The sequence below is a fragment of the Rhinopithecus bieti genome, unplaced genomic scaffold, assembly GCF_001698545.2.
Source record: "Rhinopithecus bieti isolate Rb0 unplaced genomic scaffold, ASM169854v2 scaffold_9693, whole genome shotgun sequence".
NCBI lineage: Eukaryota > Metazoa > Chordata > Mammalia > Primates > Cercopithecidae > Rhinopithecus > Rhinopithecus bieti.
The window spans coordinates 226,685-244,949 of record NW_016806178.1 but is presented as its reverse complement, the minus strand read 5'-3'; the positions used below and the strand labels follow the sequence as shown (position 1 = coordinate 244,949).

The following is an 18,265-nucleotide window of genomic DNA, read 5'->3' as shown; positions in this document are numbered from 1 at the left end:
AGGAGTCCCCAGGGCTCAGGTGAGTGTGCAAAGGTTGCCTTTGTTCCTTGGCTGTTCCCTCATCCCTTCCAGGCCTTTCCCAGGAGCCGCTGCTGAGCCTCTGGCCATGGGCAAAGCATAAATCGCTCAGGAGCAGGAGAAGTCAGGGTCTTTGCTTTCCGGGGCTGGGCGGTCCCAGGGTTGAACTTGAGGGGCAGTTGTGAGCAGGCCTGTTTGTTCTTGGGAAGTTGGCAAAATGGAGCCTACATCGTGGCTATCTAAGAAGGGTGTGCTAATTTAAGAATCTTATGCTCTATGGAGTCAGGGGTGTGGGGCCACAAGCTACTCTGCCCACGAGTGTAGCCAGTCCTAAAGCACACTCAGTGTCAGGGCATCCCGGAGATGCCTGCATGGCCCCCTCATCCACAGTCATCTCCTTGAGTTTCACAGCACCCCGTGGGGGAAGGGGTAGTCTTGGCAGGGGTTTTCTGTTCCCCTCAGACAGGTGGAGGAATTAAGACCGAGCCTTCGGTTGGTAATGGAGCAGGAATGGGAGCTTAGGACTCCTGACTCCCAGCCCTGGAGTTGGCCCCACGATGGCTTTTCTCAGGGCCCAGTGACTTTGGGGGTGAGGTGGCTTCCTGATCCACCACCTGAACCCCCAGAAGCTACTCCAGGGGGGTCACTCACGGGCTGTTCAATGATGATGGAGTTCGAGGGGTGCCTGAAACCTTTTTCTTGCTCCTGCAGCCGCGTGGCCAGATCCTGCTTCTCTCGTCCCCAGCGTCGAGCTGAGTCCTCTAACTGCAAACACAGAGGGGGACAATTGGAAGACCATAGGCAGCAGGGCTAATCCCTGATGGCCAGGACAATCAGGGCCCGAGCCTGCTGTCCAGGCAGAAAGCAAAGCTCTGGGCCATGTGGTCTTAACACCTTCCTGAGACCTCAGGGGTGACGGGATGAGGGTGAGGGGGCCAAACAGGCAGGCAGCCTGACCAAGACACAGATGAACATTTCAACAATATACTGAGCCCTGATCCTGAGTCCACACTGATCCCTGATTCTGGTCATAGACAGAGCCTGACCTTGGTCACACACTGAGCCCTGACTCTGGTCACAGACAGAACCCTAACCCTGGTTGTACACTGAACCCTGACCCTGGTTGCACACTGAACCCTGATCCTGGTTGTACACTGAGCCCTGACCCTGGTTGTATACTGAGCCCTGACCCTGGTTGTATACTGAGCCCTGACCCTGGTTGCACACTGAACCCTGACCCTAGCTGCACACTAAGCCTTGATCCTGGTCATAGATTGAGCCTAGACCCTGCTCACACGCTGAGCCCTGGTTATAGGCTGTGTGGTGAGCCCAGTCCAGCCTCATCAACTCCTGCATCTCACCTACCTGGCTTTCCAGGGACAGGATCCGGCTCTGAGCCCGTTCCAGCTTGGCCAGGAGGTTGAACTTCTCTGAAGTACCAGAGAGGAGATCCTGTGGGCAAAGCACAAACTCACATTTGGCCCAAGCTGGGGGCTGTGGCAGTGTGAACTCGGGAAACTGTACAGTATTGAGGAAGAAACCACTCAGGCCTGAGCTCAGACTGAGCTCTCAAGGCACAGCGTCAGACCTGGGCCAAACCCTCTTCTGGAAATTCAGAACAGGGTCTGGCATGTGCTTTTTTCACAGCTGTTTCCCACACAGATTTTGGGAATATGAAGTTTTGACACAACATTTTTTTTAATGTAAAATGCATTAGGGAGCCCGCTATAATTAATGCACTGGGAGTCTTTGAGTGAAGTGAAGAAGCTGTGAAGCGGTTGACCTCATCACTCACGCTTTTCCTGGATGTCCATGTGTCAGGTGTGCTTTCAACAGAACTCACCTCCAGCAAGTCCTGTGCCCCCGCCCTGCCCAATCTTCTGTGATTCCAAGTGTTCTGCTTTGGGGTTTATGTAAAGCAAGGGTGCCCTGAAGCAGCCTCAGAGGTGGAGCAGGGCCTGGGCATTTCTGGGCCCTGGGGCCACCCACCTGTGCAGGCAGGGTCTCTGTGCACTCTGAGTGGCCTGAGCCATGCATCTCTTGCAGCCTCTCTGCCAAGTCTCCTCCTGCTCCCAACTCCCTGGGGTCCACCTGGGATGGAAAAGGGCTCTCCAAGGCTGCACCAAGACCAGGTAATGCTCCAGAAGGGAGTTTTGAGAGGCCTGTGTAGGGTCCAGGTGGAGGCCAGCCAGGTGACAGAGGGGTCAGGGTTCAGGGGCCAAGGGTCAACAAGGGGCTTGCTTTCTCCTGGGATGCTAGATGAGGTTAAAGGTGAGGTGTTTGGGTACACACATTCCCCAGGAGAAAAAGACCAAGGCCTGAGAGCTAATTCCAGGAGCCTCCAGGCAGACTGGAGACCCTGGGAAGCCTAGCTCTTGGTCTTGATCTTCAACTTGGGTTGTACCATGGGTAGTTTCCAGGCACCCAGTGACCGGCACAGGCAGGCCCAGGTCAAGGGCCTCTTACCGGCAGGGCCTGTTGCTGCAGAATGATGGGGGCTGGTTGGTGGCAGTTCTTATCCAGCTCCATCCGCAGCTTCACGTTTTCTGCCAGCAGCACTGAGTAAAGTTCAACTGGCAGGTTCTCTCGAGTAGAACCCAAGGGAAGGCCAGAGGCTGAGAGCACAGGGAAGCCTAGAGACATGGCCACAGATGTTGGTGAGATGGGCTCTCCTGCCTCCCATATCCCTGTCCTGATCTGCCCCAGCCTTTTGCTTCACTCCTCCCCTCTGCTCCCAACCCTTCAATGGTTCCCTACGGCCAGTGGGATCAGGTGCACACAGGCTGTCCTTCTAGGCTCTCTCAAACCTGACCCCAACGTTCTCTCTAACTCGTTTGTCTTTGGTGTATTTTAGCTCCTCACCTCTCTCTCTTCCTTCTCCATTCCTGGAATTCTTCTTACTCCCTGGGCCTTTGATCTGGCTGTTTTCCCTCCCTAGGTTGCCTTCTCAGTCTCATCCAGACTCCTGGATGAACTCAGGCTTCCTGAAAGGCCAGTCCAGCTTTCATTGCTTTCTAAAGGCTCCTAGAAACCACCCTCCTGCCCCTGAAACCCTCAGCAGTGAAGACTAAGCACAGGGCTTGGCACACAGGGGCCCTGGGTGAGGTTGCACAGGCAGGCTCAGGGAAATCCCTTGCTTTGGGCTGGCCTGATATGGTGTTACCCGGTCCTTTCTGCTTATCAGAGGCTGATTGGCAGTTTTAGGTGGCTTTTGGTTAATATCAATGGGGAAGAAAACCCCCAAATCATTTATTTATTATTTATTTTGAGACGGAGTCTCCCTCTGTCACCCAGGCTAGAGTACAGTGGCACAATCTTGGCTCACTGCAATCTCTGCCTCCCGGGCTCAAGTGATTCTCCTGCCTCAGCCTCCCAAGTAGCTGGGATTATAGGTGCCCATCACCATGCCCGGCTAATTTTTGTATTTTTAGTAGAGGTGGGGTTTCACCGTGTTGGCCAGGCTGGTCTCGAACTCCTGACCTCAAGTGATCTGCCCACCTCGGCCTCCCAAAGTGCTGGGATTATAGGCATGAACCATCACGACTGGTCTCAAATCATTGATTTAATCAAAATATTTTTGTTTGTTTGCTTTGCAGAGGCAGAATCTTTGGAGATATGGGGAAAGAATTCTATGGATCCTGGGGTTAGGAGCTGGGAAGCGTTGCCCCTTCTTCTGGGGAAGGCTCTCTCTGCTGTGCTAGTCTGCAGGGCTCTCCTCTGGAGGTCCAGCGTCTTTCTAGCCTGGTTCACACTACAACCCAATTGTGTTCTGAGGGGCTTCCAGGGAAGGAGGGAGCTCAGGGGATCTCTGGATGAGGAGCCTGAATGAGGAAGGGAGCAATGCAATCCTGGGTCTCCCAGGCCCACAGACATAGCTGAGTGCAGAGGACCTCTTCACAGGTTCTCCTGAAGCTGAGAGGCTCCAGGAAGGCAGGGCCTCCAGGTGTGGGGCAGAAACTGGGGAGTTGATCACATCAGGGTGTGGACCCACCTGTGTAGGGCTTTCCCTGCTGCCTGTTCAGAGGAGGGGGCTTGCTCCTGTCCTGTAGCTTGTCCTCCAGCACCCGCTCCATCTTCTCGATCACCTGGAGAGCAGAGCAGAGGCTGGGCTGGCCCAGGGGCTCCCTACTCTGCCATCATCAGTGGGCCCCAGAGACAGCCCCTCTGCCACCTGCCTTCTCCTGGTGCTGGACGGTCTCCTCCAGCGCCTTCATCTTCTGCAGCTTGCCCTGGTACTGCTTCAGCAGAGCAGCCTGTGGCTGCTGGGCCTGATACAGAAGAAGCAGCTCCTTCTCTCGATCATTCTTCTGTGAGATGGGGGAGGAGAGAAGGGGAGAGAATGGGTGCCTGGGAGTCCACCTTGGCCTGACGGTCCACCTCGGCACCTCTGCTGAGTCCTTCACTGGGCTGGTCCCCTTTCTTCTTTGCCTCCATTCCCTCTGTGCCTATTCTCCCTTCTCCTCCCAGACTCTTCTCACCCAGATGCTCCCCACCATAGCTCCCTCCCCTCTGCCCCCACAAGCCCCAGCTCACTCGAATCAGCTCATTCTGCAAATGCTGCACCCTGTCCCTCAGTATCTTCATATCCAGCTCACTCAGCAGCAGTTTCTGCTTCATGGACACTGTTAGGTGGGTTGGGGAGCTGGCTCAGGGAGGACGCCTCTCCCAGCTCAAGTCAGCATGGTCAGTAGCAGGAAGGCAGATACCCTTGGCCCCAGGGCTTGGGACAGGACCGGATTCTCTGTTTCCCATCCCTGAGGAGACCCAGCTGGGCAGGGACTGTGTGAGTGTCTGTGGGCGAGGGGCTCCTATTTGCCAGAGTCCAGCTGCATGCACATCTGGGAAAAGCACCCCGCCACCCTGTTGCACAACCTGGAGCCTGGGCCCAGGCAGAAGCCCGGGTGCCCTTGGGGGCCTGCACATCCTCACCCATGTTCTGGGCCTCACTGGCTTTGCCCTGCTCCTCTTCCTCCTCCTGCTGGGCCAGGCGACTCCTCAGTATGCGGTTCTCTCCTTCCAGGATGCTGGCCTGTCTCTGCAGAGACAGGATGTCCTCTGCCATTTTCTGCATGGCCCGCCGGTAGTTGTTCATCTCCTGTGGATCCCAGAGCCCAGAGCTGAGCCCACTGTCCCATAGCAACCATGGTCCCATATCCACATCCACATCCACACTTGAAAGTCAGTGGGCCCCCCTCAAGGCCAGTGAGCACTAGGAGTCCCAAGCCATGGCCCTAAGTATTAGCAGCTCCCTGGAGGGGTGGTTATGACTTGATCCTCACCCATCCTGGCCATATGAGGGCAGCCACACTAATGTGCTCTCCCCGGGGCCACATCACATCCTGTGATACCAACTCAGGGGGAAACCTCGGGCGCGGACACAGGGGAAGAGGCCTATGGGCAATGGAGACTTGAGAAGATCCAGGGCCAGGTTTGCAGGGTCTGGCTCAATCATAGCCATTTCTTCACCTTTTCCCTCTTCCTTTCCCCTCTTCTAATTCCTCTCATTCCTCACATCACTGAGAATGCAGGGAAGAACCTCTCAAAAATCCCACTGGATGACACTCAGTAGTCAGATAACCCAAGGTCATCCTGGGAGACCCAGGTTAGCACTCAGGGTGGAGGCTGGGATCCAGCTATAGGATGCGGGGCATGAGGTGGGGGTTAGGGGGCTGGAGTCAGCCATGAGGTCAGGAACAACAGCAATCCTAATGTCTGATGCTCATTGAGCATTCACTGTGTCCCAGGCCTTCTTCTAAGCTTTTTATGTGCCCTCCCTCAGTCCTCTCATACGTGGATAGGTACTATTATCCCTGTTCTACCAAAGCAGAAACCAAGGCTCAGAGAGGCGAGTAACTTGCTCAGTTACAAAACTGAGTGATAGAGCCAGGGTCTGAAATCCAGGCCTACAGGGACTTGAGCCTGTGTTCTGAAGAACCATGCAATCCCGCCATGAGGCCTCCACACATGGACACTTCACAGTATGCTGCAAAAAGGAACACAGTATGCTACACAGCAGCCTACAAAAAGTAGGCTACAAAAGAAACTACCAGTGCGATCCCCAATTGAGAGAAAAATTCATGCCTGCCCATGTACATATATATATATACAGGAAAATTAATAGGCTATATTTATATACATTTGTTTTATAAGCAGAAATTCCCTACTGTTATTTATAAAGTTTCATAAAGAGAGTTTCTTAAATCTGAACAGCTCAAAATAGAAAAGGATCTTGCAGTGGCACCATCATAGCTCACTGCAACTTTGATGTGAAACCAGAGAGATCTGGATGGAGGAACAGCAGGTGGGAGCTGGGATAGAGGAGGAAATGGGTGTGGGGAAGTGAGTTTGCTCCTGAGTTTGCTGAGCCCTGGTGGCTGTGGGCTTCCTGAAGCTGTGGGAGGCTGTGTACATACGGGTGGGGACTCACGCCTCCAGGAAGCAGAGCTTGGCCCCTAGCTCCCACCTGGGCCTCATGCTGACTGCGGATATGGCCCGCCTTCTCAGCCACTGCCTCCCACCTGCTGCATGGCAGGCCATGGCTTCTAGAGCAGGGCTCTCCTGGCAGCAGGGGCCCACCAGACACCACTTGTCACCTGCCACTGTCTAGCCTTCTGGCTGGGCTCCCTGTAATTGCACCAGTGCCAGGTCCATCTCCCCAGCACTTGCCCCTGTTGAGTTCCAGGTCTTGGCTCCTCCAGATCTGCCCATCTGGTGTCCTCAGACAGCATTGTTAATGCAGAGACTCTGTCTAGAGACCACACACATACAGGGCTTTGCAGTCAGGCCCAGATCAGCAGGCCAGCTTGGCCACTCACATGCAGTGTGAGCTCAGCCAGGCCCCTTCACCTTTCTGAGCCTCAGAGTCCTCATGCAGAGATACCTGGTATTGCTGTGAGGCTCAGAGTTGGTGTGTGAAGCCCCTGCCAAGGCAGGTATAATTTGGAGGCCGCTGCTTTCTTCCACACCCATTCTATTCTAATCACTGCTTTAATCAACAGGTCAGACCCCTTCCTCTTCCTCCTTGCGGCCCCCAGAGCTCCCAGCCCCCTCCTTTGCTGTGCTCTAAATCTTTAATTTATGGCAGCCCATTACTGACGAGGGACTGACGACCAAAAGAAGCACATGATATTTTGGCAAAGGAAATTTGGCCCCTTCTTTCTTTGCCCAGCCCGGTTCAAGATCTTAGCATGTCTGCCCTGGACAGTTACAGCAGTATCCAAATGGGTTTTCTTGGCTTCCAGGGAAACATGCACACACACCCAGGAAAATGTGTGCAGGGATGCTCACTGCAGCACAGCGTGTGGTCTTATATGAGGGCATGCTCAGTCTCTGGATCACAGGCTGTGGTCACAAAGGATGGCCTAGATTTTATTGTACTGACACACAGAGATGGCCACGCTCTATTGTGAAAGGAAAGTGCATGTGGCAAATGAATATGATCCTGTCCATAACTGGGTTGTGTGCGTGCTCGTGGGGTGAGTCTTGTGGGAAGGGGCTGCCAGCTCTTCAGCTCACCCCATGGGTCCGATCACCCCCTCTTCTGATTCAGAGGGTGATCTTTTCTAAGACCCTCCTGTTCTCCAACTCAGCTTTTTTGGAGCATGAGCAGAGCTCTGTTATTTTTATTTTTATTTTGTGATGGAGTCTCACTCCATCACCCAGGCTATGGTGCAGTGGCACAATCTTGGCTCACTGCAACCTCTGCCTCCCAAGCTTAAGCCATTCTCTGGCCTCAGCCTCCCAAGTAACTGGGACTACAGGCGTTCACCACCATGCCCAGCTAATTTTTGTCTTTTTAGTAGAGATGGGGTTTCACTATGTTGGCCAGGCTAGTCTTGAACTCCTGACCTCAGGTAATCTGCCCACCTCAGTCTCCCAAAGTGCTGGGATTACAGGCACGAGCCACCGCTCCTGGCCCAGAGCTCTGTTACTAACACCTTACCCTGACAGATAAAGAAAGCTGGGGCCGGGAGCCAGGAAGGAGATGGAGGGAGAGCATGGCTTCTGGTGAGGCTGCGTCCCTGTCTCAGACGGTCCCTGCTGGACTCCACTCCTCGGAGACTAGTCCTGTAGGCCTCCCCGATCCAGCCTGGCTGCTCTCTGAGAGAGAGGGCTACCCCAGGGTATGGAGAGGGATCTCAGCCCTTACCCCTCAGTCTCTATCCTCTCTTTCCTCTACATCTGTGGGAACCTGAAGGACCTATTTTCTCTCCTCGGCTTCCCCAACCCGCACAGCAGGGACCTTGAGCAGTTGGGAGGACACTGCCTGCAGATGAGTGGCCCTGACCGCTCCCCACAGCCTGGAGCTGGACCTCCCCAACCCCCAGGGCCATGCTCTGCGTCACAGCCCAGCCTTGAGAACAGGAAGGACAGCATGGCCCAGATTCCTGTTGTGGTCCTGCTGCCTCCCTTGATCCAGTCCCTCCCCTCCAGCCCCCTCCCCACTTTCCAGTCTGTGGGGGAGGGTCAGGCACCAGTCACTTCCCTGTCTTGTCTCTGGGCTGAGCCTCCTCTAGAAGGACTGACTCCAAAGCCATTGTGCCTGACCCTAGTGCCCACTGCATTCTCCTTACTCACTGACACTGCCCTTTCCCCAACCGAGACCCAGCTCTCGGGTTTGAACTGCCCCACTGCCACTAAGCGCTGGTGGCCTTTGCTGCACCGACACCTTCGCTTTGGCTGTGGAAGGGCAGCTGTTCTCTGAGCCTCAGTATCCTCATCCATGGAATGGGAAAATCATCCCACCTCAAGGGGGGTTGCTGTGGAGTGAGAGGGGGCATGAAGAGTGCCAGCCCAGGCTCTGGCACCCAGCGTGCCTGGCAACAGCATCTCCCTTTCCTCCACCACCTTCTGAGTGCTATCTTGTTTTCCAAGATGGAGTCTCACTCTGTCACCCAGGCTGGAGTGCAGTGGCATGATCATAGCTCACTGCAACCTCGAACTTCCGGGCTCAAGTGGTCCTCCTGACTCAGCCTCCCAAGTAGCTGGGGCTACAGGTGTGTGCCAACATGCCTAGCTAATTTTTAAATTTTTTGTAAAGATGGGGCCTTGCTATGTTGCCCAGGCTGGTCTTGAACTCCTGGCCTCAAGTGATCCTCCTACCTTGGCCTCCCAAAGTGCTGGGATTATAGGCATGAGCCACTCTGCCTGCCCCCACATTTTTAATGGTTCTTATTATAACCCTGGGCAGTGGGCACAGAAGATATGATGATGTGACTACTTCCATTTTATAGAAACTGAGAACCAGTTTCCATGAAGGAGGAGGAGTGGTGATTGTCTTTGTTTTTAAGCCAGGAGTGGGGAGAAGGAGCTGGTTTAGGGAGGGTGTGTTGGGGGTAAGGTATCTGCAGGGCCTTGAGTGCAGGAAGCCTAAAGGGTTAATGCTTAACCCTTACCCACCCCCGCCCTCCCACCAAAATAAGAAGTGCTTCTGGCAGAATCTGAGGCACTGCATCCCATGACACCTGTGGCTACTTAGGGTCCAAATAAACTCATTGTAAAACAGGGAAGCTGAGATTGGAAGTAGTGTTCCCAAGGTCATAGAGACTCAGTGTAAAGGCTACATTGGAAGCAGCAGTCACCAGCAATTGCTGAAGGCCATGTCCACACTGGGGCCATGGAACCCAGACCAGCCCAGACCATCCCTGCCTGCGATGGTCTCCCATCTACACCGAGGAGATGGCAGCGACATCTGTGACAGAGGGGAGCTTACAGGAGGCTCTTTTCCTAGCCCCAGGTCTAGGAAGCCTTCCTGGAGGGGGTGATAACCTGAGCTGACTCTAGGAGGGTGAGCAGGTGTTACCCGGTGTAGGGGAGAGGCCTCTCGGGCAGAGGAGACACTGTGGCAAAGGCAAGGGGCAGAGAGTGTATGATCAGGAACAAAGCCGGTGACTTCCTGGAGGGCAGAGTGCGGGTTGGGGAGTGAGTAGGGGTGTGGCCAACCTCAGGAGCTTGGACTCCATCCTGCAGGCCACTGGAAGGCCTAAGCTGGAGGGGGGTTGTGGCAAGACCCCTCTGGCCACTCAAGATGTACAGAGAAATGAATGGAGGCCCAGAGCAGGGAGCCAGGGACCCTTGCTGGGTGGAGGCAGACCAAGGAGGACTCAGCATGACAGAGTGAAGTGAACAACAAAGAGGAGGGTTGGGGATGGTGGGGCGGGGCGTTGGGAGGGGCTAGGGTCTTTGGGTGGAGGAGGTGCATGCCTGCAGTGCGGAGGAGGAGGAGGAGGTGGGGGAGTGGGAGGAGTGGGAGGAGTCTGGGGCCTTTTGGTGGAGGTGCATGCCTGGAGTGGGAAGGAGGAAGTGGGAAGAAGGAGGAGGTGGGGGATGAGGAAAGGAGGAGCCTGGGGTCTTTGGGTGGAGGAGGTGCAGGTCTGGAGTGGGAAGGAGGGGGAGCTGGGTTAGGGGGAGGAGCATGTTAGGGGTGAGGTACCTGCAGGGCCTCAGGTGCAGGAGGCCAGCAGTGGCTGATGGTGATCTAGCCTGGAGTGAATCCTGGTGGGAGACAGGTGGCAGGATAGCCCTGGTTCCACTGGAGCCTTGGGAAGGGAGCAGATTTTCCGCGTCTGGGAAGTGTGGAGTGAGGAGGGGGTTCAAGGACAAGGGGTGGTAGGAGAGGAGCTCTCAGGACTAGGGCAATTGACAGAGAGGTAGGAGGAAGAGTGGCGAGAGCCGGCTGGCAAGGCCAAGGCTGCAGAGGGCTTCAAAAGGAGGGCAACTACCTTCCGCTTGAGTCTTGTGGCTTGGGTGATGGAGATGAACCCGCCACTAGAGATGGTCTGAATGGGACACAAAGCAAAACTCACCTTCATAAAAACATAAAAGAACTGGCGGGCGAGTGAGGAATTATGGGGTAGAGATAGGGGCAGGTGGAGACCCACACAGCGGGATACTTTAGAGCATGAAGAAACCATGATGTGGGTGCACCTCACATACATCAAGGCGAGCAAAAAAGCCGTGTGCAAAGCAATGCATATGTCATGGTGCCCTCTCCATGAAGGTAAAAATAGAAAAATTAGGCCAGAGTGATTCAAGAGGCATGCTCAGGTAGCGACAGTACAAAGAAGCAAAGCAGGTCAGGCGCAGTGGCTAACACTTTTTTTTTTTTTTGAGATGGAGTCTCTCTCTGTCGCCCAGGCTGGGGTGCAGTGGCGTGATCTTGGCTCAATGTAACCTCCGCCTCCCGAGTTCAGGCAATTCTCCTGCCTCAGCCTCCTGAGTAGCTGGGATTACAGGCACCTGCCACTAAGCCGGGCTAATTTTTTTGTATTTTTAGTAGAGACGGGATTTCACCATGTTTGTCAGGTTGGTCTCGACCTCCTGACCTCATGATCTGCCCACTTCGGCCTCCCAAAGTGTTGGGATTACAGGTGTGAGCCACGGGGCTGGCTTACTCTTTTAATCCCAGCACTTTGGGAGGCTGAAGCGGGTAGGTCGATTGAGGTCAGAAGTTTAAGATCAGCCTGACAAACATAGTGAAACCCTGTTTCTACACAAAAACCCAAAAATTAGCCGAGTGTTGTGGCGGGTGCCTGTAATCCCAGCTACTTGGCAGGCTGAGGCCTGAGAATCACTTGAATCCGGGAGGTGGAGGTTGCAGTGAACCAAGATTATGCCATTGCACTCCAGCCTGGGTGACAGAGTGAGACCCTGTCCCAAAAATAAATAAATAAATAATAAAAAAGTAAAGAAGCAAAGCAAGGACAGGAAACTGGTAGAGTGATTACATCCAGGAGACGAGGGGTGTGGCTGGGAGGGGCACGAGGGGCGTGAAGATGCTGGTGATGCTGTTTCCTGACCTGGGTGGTGGTTTCATGGACATTTGCTATATAATAATTTATAACAATTATGTTCTATATGTTCAATGCAATTTTTCTTAAATTGTGAAATGGGTTACATTTCACAATTTAAAAGAATTTTGGAAAAAGGAGAGAAGGCTCAACAGCTTCCAGATCTGCAGAGGGAGCCTCTGGGTGTGGCCTGGAGGAGGTGACCTTGGCCATTGCGCTGAATGCTGGGTGCTATGGGTAAGGTCTGAGGGGACAGTGAGGTTGAGAAGGGTCAAAGGTAGAAGCTAGGAACACAGGCTCAAGGAGAGGCATAGTGGTGGAGGGAGAGGATTTCCTGGAGAATTAGAAGGTAAGAGGGAGGGATGCATAGGGGACATATGGGCTGGAGCAGGAGTAGGAGTGGGGAGGAGTTTCACTCTCCCAGGGAAGGAGGCCTGAGACAGGTTGCTGGGTCTGAGGCAGTGTGGGTGGCAGTCTGGCTAGTGTTGGAGTGGGTGCAGAAGATGGGTTTGCTGGACCAGGTACACACCCTCTCCTTTGTCCCCTTCCCTGGGCAGCTACCCAATCTCAGGGTTCCCCACACCCCCAGGATCCATCGCTGGCAGGCCCAGGCCATCTGCATGTGGTTTGCGTTTGCAGCCGGCAGAGGGCAGCCGCCTCCCACAGACACCCAGCTTCAGCCTGTGGTGGGATAAGGCCAAGCTGAGTGGCCCACAGCTCATATTGTGAGGAAGGTGTGTGCGGGGCTGTCTTTCTCCCCAGTTCCAGGAGCACATGTCCTTCCTCCAGGCGGTCCAGCCAGCCTTCCAAGACCTCTAGCCCGGAACCCCCATCTCAGAAGTTCTGATATTGGGACCAGAGAGGTACAGAGATTTGCCTGAAGTCACTCAGTGAATCTTGAACTTGGGCTGGGGCCTCTGTCCTGGGTTAGCTCCGGGGAAGATGTTGGGGCTGAGTGATGAGGACAGGGGCTTGGGACGAGACCCATCTTGCAGTAACCCTAATTCTTCCCTGCTAGCTGCTAATTTCTTGCTGCCCTGAGACTGTGAGGAAGCCCAAACTAAGTGTATAGGAGAGGGTGAGGCCCACCCAGCCCCGGCTGCTCCCACCCCTCCCCGTAGGTTGTCCCAGCTGAGGACTCAGACCTGCTGTGCTGTGGCTGAGTTCCTGACCCACAAAGCTATGAGATGTGATAATAAAAGAAAAAAATTATCGTTTTAACTGATAACATTTTGGGGTAGTTTGCTATTGCAATAGGTAACTGGAACATCCTCTCTGGCCTCCAGACCCCTCCAACGGCTCCCACTGGGCCTCATGGTAAATTTCCAACTTTGAATTTCCACCTCTCCCAGCACAGCTAGACCCCCTTTCAGAATTTAGCCCTGGCCACTCCACCCCTGGGCCCAGCCTTCTGGGCCCCTATCTTCAAAGCCTTCCCTACCTCTGCCCAGAAGACGTTCCTTGTCCACACCAGCCTGGCAATCCCCATCTGCCAAGGGCCACCCACATGCTCCCCCTTTAGCTCCTGAAGACCTTGATGGCAGGGAAGGGCCTCCCTGCCTCCCTGCCTTACTCTGGCAAATCCTTTGACCCAGACCCTGCTCCTGCCAAATTTGCCAGACAGAACTCCTGCAGGTGTCCTTTGAATAGCAGAGAGGCTTCTCTTGGCTAATCTAAGTTTCCCAATACTTTTAAACGGAATAACCACATTCCTTGGCCGGGTGCGGTGGTTCATGTTTATAATCCCAGCACTTTGGGAGTCAAGGCGGGTGGATCACTTGAGGTCAGGAGTTCAAGACCAGCCTGGCCAACATAGTGAAACCCTCTCTCTACTAAAAATACAAAAATTAGGCAGGGCACAGTGGCTTATGCCTGTAATCCCAGCCTTTGGGAGGCCAAGGCAGGCGGATCGCCTGAGGTCAGAAGTTTGAAACCAGCCTGGCCAACATGGTGAAACCCCATCTCTACTAAAAATACAAAAATTAGCTGGGCATAGTGGTGGGTGCCTGTAATCTCAGCTACTTGGGAGGATGAGGTGGAAGAATCGCTTGAACCAGGGGGCGGGTGGGGGTGGGGTGGAGGTTGCAGTGAGCTGAGATGGCGCCACTGAACTCCAGCCTGGGCCACAGAGCAATACTCCATCTCAAAAATAAATAAATAAATAAGATAAGATAAAATAAAATAAAGCGAATTAACCACATTTCTTTAAAATACAATGGAAAATTCAGCTTGCAAATTGGTGCTGGCCTCCTCCAGTTCCAGAGACCAGGGAGCAAAAGCCCAGTTCTGAGGGGCCATCTCAGGGACAAGTCGAGGAGGATGGAGGTTGTGCCTGAAAATTTGCTGAAAGGGACTAGTGTTTTCCCAGGGGTCGGGGCTCACCATGGCTAAGAACTCCCCTTACTCCCAGAAACACACGAGCCAATGCTACTGGTCCCTGGCCTCTCAGTTCTTTGCCACTGCCCATTCAGCCAAGCTCCCTTCCCACCCACTGAAGGACAATAGAACCCACTCCCCATGAGAACAAGCTTCTTTCTTTCCCTCCATTCACTTTGGAACCTCATCACCACCAGAGGGCAGGCGAGGGAGGACTGAGAGCCTCACTGGCTGGGTGGGATATCAAAGTGGGAAAGGCATAGCCCAGTGGGAGAGGTTTCACTCCTGAGACACAGAGGGCAGGGTTAGGGAGGTGAGGGCAAGGTGGTCTGTGCGACGGGGGTGGGAGCCTGCAGGAGACAATGGCACTGGTGGGTCCCCTTCACCTGCTACCACTCCAGGGTGGCCCCAGCTTCCTAAGCCCATTCTGGGCTCTCTTTGGCATATATCTCCCTTCCACCTGCTCCCCAGCAGGGCCTGGCAGCTGCTGTTTGCACCCCTAAACTCAGCTCTGTGGGGATGGGGAGACCCCTGCACTCAGAGAGTTCCCAGTGGGAGGAAGGCTTTGCATGGGACATGGCTCACACCTTAGGAGTGCAAGTCAAGGCCAGGGGTGGGGTTGGGGACAGGATTCTACAGAGGAGGGGTGGAGCTGGGCCTTTGAGGTGCACGTGAGATTTGACTGGATTGGGTGGGACTTGAGAGGTGGGGAACACCGAGGGAAGGTGTGGAGGCCCATGTGGGCTGGGCTCTTTGGAGGCAGCAAAGTACACAGGTCTGTCTGGCTAGAGAGCTGGAGCAGGCCCACCTGTTTGCGCCAGCCAGGCCCGGGACCTCTGTTTCTGAACAGAGGGCAGTGGGGAGTCACAGGAGTTTCTAGAACCAGGGCCCTGCTCACCCCGGGTCTCTGCTCCTGGTTCCCCTCGAATGTCATCTGGGCCTTCCAACCACAACAGTCTGTGCAAATTGCTGTTTACAACAGACTCCCTGCTCCACAGAAGCTGCCCTCCCAGGGAGGGGAGGCAGTCGCTTCTTTGTTCAGCCCAAGGTTATGGCAAAGAAACAAAAGGAGTGCATTTTCCCTTTCTTCTGTTCTTTCTTTCCCTTCCTGCTGCAGCAGAGATAGTGCCTAGAAAGCTTTTGTGCTTGGCTTGGTGAAGCTTGGAGGGGTGGCAGGGCCTTGGCCGGCAGCTGACCTCAGCCCCTGTCTAATTGGCCCCTGCAGGAGCCAGGTGCTAATTGGGCCTGGCCAGGACAATGGAGACCGGCTGGGCTGGGGTGGGGGCAGGGCTTCCTGGAGGATGCTGGCTTCCCATTCCTACTTCCCCTCTCAGGCTTTTCTGAACCCTGCCCTACCCTCAAGGCTCCATTCTGGGCCCTCCTCTTCCAGGAAGACCCTCGGGCTATCCCAAGGCAGGCCATCAGTCACTACTCCTTGGGTACTGGGCCAGAGTCCAGCCTCTGCTGACAGCGGATTGGGGCCAGCCTTTGCTCTCAGTCAGGGAAGTACTGGGCTGGGCATTCAGCGGGTGGTGAGGGGCAGGCCCCAGTCCTGGTTTTACAGGCCCGGTTCACTCTTCCACAAAGAATCCTTCCCCACTGGTCACCTCCTGCCAGAATCCTCCCTGGTTAGAGCTTTGCTGCCTCAGGAATGCCCCACGGAGGGTGGGGGAAGAGCCCTGGTTGGAACCCAGAACCTTGGGTTCTGATCCAGCCTCTGCCCACAGCTATTGAACGACCTGAAGCGAGGCCCTTGCCCACTTCGTGCCTACTCATCTGCACCCTGTGGGGAATGATCCTTGTTGGGGTTGTCCTCTGGGATTCTTGCCAAAGGGGAAGAAGAAATGCTTTGGCACCTGGGGCCCAAACCAGAAAGGTTAGCACTTCCCCAGGCGGCCCCAGCCCCCGGCCTAGGCTACTGCTTCCACTGGATGCCCCATCTGCCACACCCACTCCTCCTCACAGCTCGGCATCACACATGCACTACCAGCAAGCTTTCCTAGGCTAGCCCAGGCTCAGTCACTTTCTAGGATCCGAGGCTGGACCTCTAAGACGCCAGAGGTAGGGCCCAGACTAGCAGGAGACAATGGTCACTTTAAGGGATTTTCCCAGAAGCCCTTCTGTACTCCCTCTCTGGTTTACTGTGTGGGCTCAGGTGGCCTAGGCTGGAGCTGGGGGCCCTGCAAAAGATTCCTGTGGCCATGGGCATCCAATGGTCACAGCCCTGGTCCTCTCCACCCTGCCTCCCACTTGTAGAGGCTCTGGGAACACCTCTACTGGTTGCTGGGCAAAACACCCCAACGCACCTCTGCTAGGCAAGCCACAACCCATCCTCGCAGAACCAGTGGGTGAGGGGGCAACTTACAGAGAGGTTGTCAACGAGGTCTGGGGTAGCCTTGGGGGCTGGAGGGGATGGGGGCCCTGGCTCCCCCATCTTTACTGTTAGCAGTCCTGTTCCCCAGGATGGGTCCCCAGGGACCGTTGCTACAACAAGTACCTGCCTGGTGACCAAGCCCAGCCCTGAGCTGAAGCAGGCAGGCCATGGGGCCACTTCCCCTTTGTTCCAGGGTGGGGGGTGTCTGGGTGGGGTGGCTGAAACAATGCAAGACTCACTCCTTGGCCATAGAATAGTACAGAGACAGCAGGGCCGAGGAGGGCTGTGGTGCCCTTCAGGGCTCTGGCCTTCTGACTCCCCTGGCCCAGGCTCAGTATCCCTCCTCCCTCACCTGCCTTTGGCTACACCTTGGTCCCTGCCTCCCCCTCAACTCCCCACTCTCTTCTCCACTTTCTCTGCCTCCTGGTTACCCCCATACCTCGTCTCCCCTTTCTCTCCCACTGAACCTCACCCTCTCCCTGAGTCTCCTCCTCCCCCTTCCCCTTAGTCTCTCTGCTCCCCGATTCCCCTTTGTCCCCTCAGGAGTCCTCCCCACCCCACAGCAGCACAAGCTGGGCTCACTCTCCTCCCTGCAGTTGCAGTGTGGCTTAGAGCCCCACGCCTGGCCCCTGGGGCTTTCCCCTGTCTGCTTTCCTGATGCTCTGGACAAATTCCTTTCTCTTTAGTTCAGCGGAGACATGGGTGGATGTTTTTGAAAGAAACTCACTGGGAAGCAAAGAAAAAACAAACCCAAACAAGCCAGCCCGCCACCTAGAAACAGCGTTGGTCACGAAGGCAGAACGTCTGATATAAATGGCTTCAGCCTGGGTTGCAGAGACCCCCTCCTGGGGTATGGAGGGGCCTGCCTGCCTTTCCCCAGCTGAACTGGGTTCAGCCTGTCTGTCCCAGACAAGCTTGGTCGCAAAGCCTTTCATGATAGGGCCCTCCATCTGGACCTAGCAAGATGCTGACCAGCACTGGGACTTCATAAATATTTGTTTACTTGTTTAATGAATGAACGGATGACTGACAGTGTTCTTTGGGGCCTCAATGGTGGCACAATAATAATCCCTGACTGGACAAGCCAGGACAGTCACCTTCACCCGTTTCAAAATCTCTGCTCCTGCTGCTGGGTGCCTAGCTTAGCACTCTGCACAGGGTTGGGGGGCCTCTGGCCTCTCTCAGTGTTGCAGGGGTGCTCTTCCTCTTCTCATTTGCAGGCCTCAGGTTTCACTTACTCCACGTTTTCTTTTTTTTTCTTTTTGACACAGAGTCTCGCTCTGTCTCTCGCTCTGTCTCCCAGGTTGGAGTGCAGTGGCATGATCTCGGCTTACTGCAAGCTTCGCCTCCTGGGTTAATGCCATTCTCCTGCCTTAGCCTCCCGAGAAGTTGGGACTACAGGCGCCCGCCACCACACCTGGCTAACATTTTTTTAAAAATTTTTTTTAGTAGAGACGAGGTTTCACCGTGTTAGCCAGGATGCCCTCGATCTCTTGACCTCGTGATCCACCTGCCTCAGCCTCCCAAAGTGTTGGGATTACAGGCGTGAGCCATCGCGCCCGGCCCACTCCGCTTTTTCTTAATGGGGACATTTCCTCTGAACAATAGGGACAGGCAGGGGAATGGCACAAGACAATCCCCATACTCCTATTAGTTCTTGTTTGAGTGGGCCTAGTGAAGTGGAAAGATAGTGGGCTCTGTTACTAAG

The 18,265-nt window shown here is 54.8% G+C and overlaps 1 protein-coding gene across 2 annotated transcripts in view; it reads right to left on the bottom strand.

Annotated features, from left to right (window-relative positions):
- CCDC33 (coiled-coil domain containing 33) overlaps window positions 1-18,265 on the bottom strand; it is a 103,510-nt gene that overhangs the window by 391 nt on the left and 84,854 nt on the right. Inside the window, exons 12-19 of one of the 2 annotated variants that reach the window (XM_017874922.1) lie at window positions 4,948-5,113; window positions 4,552-4,640; window positions 4,194-4,325; window positions 4,010-4,103; window positions 2,485-2,651; window positions 2,008-2,109; window positions 1,384-1,470; window positions 670-783 (exon numbers count right to left, since the gene is read on the bottom strand). In XM_017874922.1, coding sequence (XP_017730411.1) covers window positions 670-783; window positions 1,384-1,470; window positions 2,008-2,109; window positions 2,485-2,651; window positions 4,010-4,103; window positions 4,194-4,325; window positions 4,552-4,640; window positions 4,948-5,113 — 951 coding nt within the window. The remainder of the gene's footprint in view (window positions 1-669; window positions 784-1,383; window positions 1,471-2,007; window positions 2,110-2,484; window positions 2,652-4,009; window positions 4,104-4,193; window positions 4,326-4,551; window positions 4,641-4,947; window positions 5,114-18,265) is intronic. The other variant, XM_017874923.1, reaches the window with a different exon arrangement.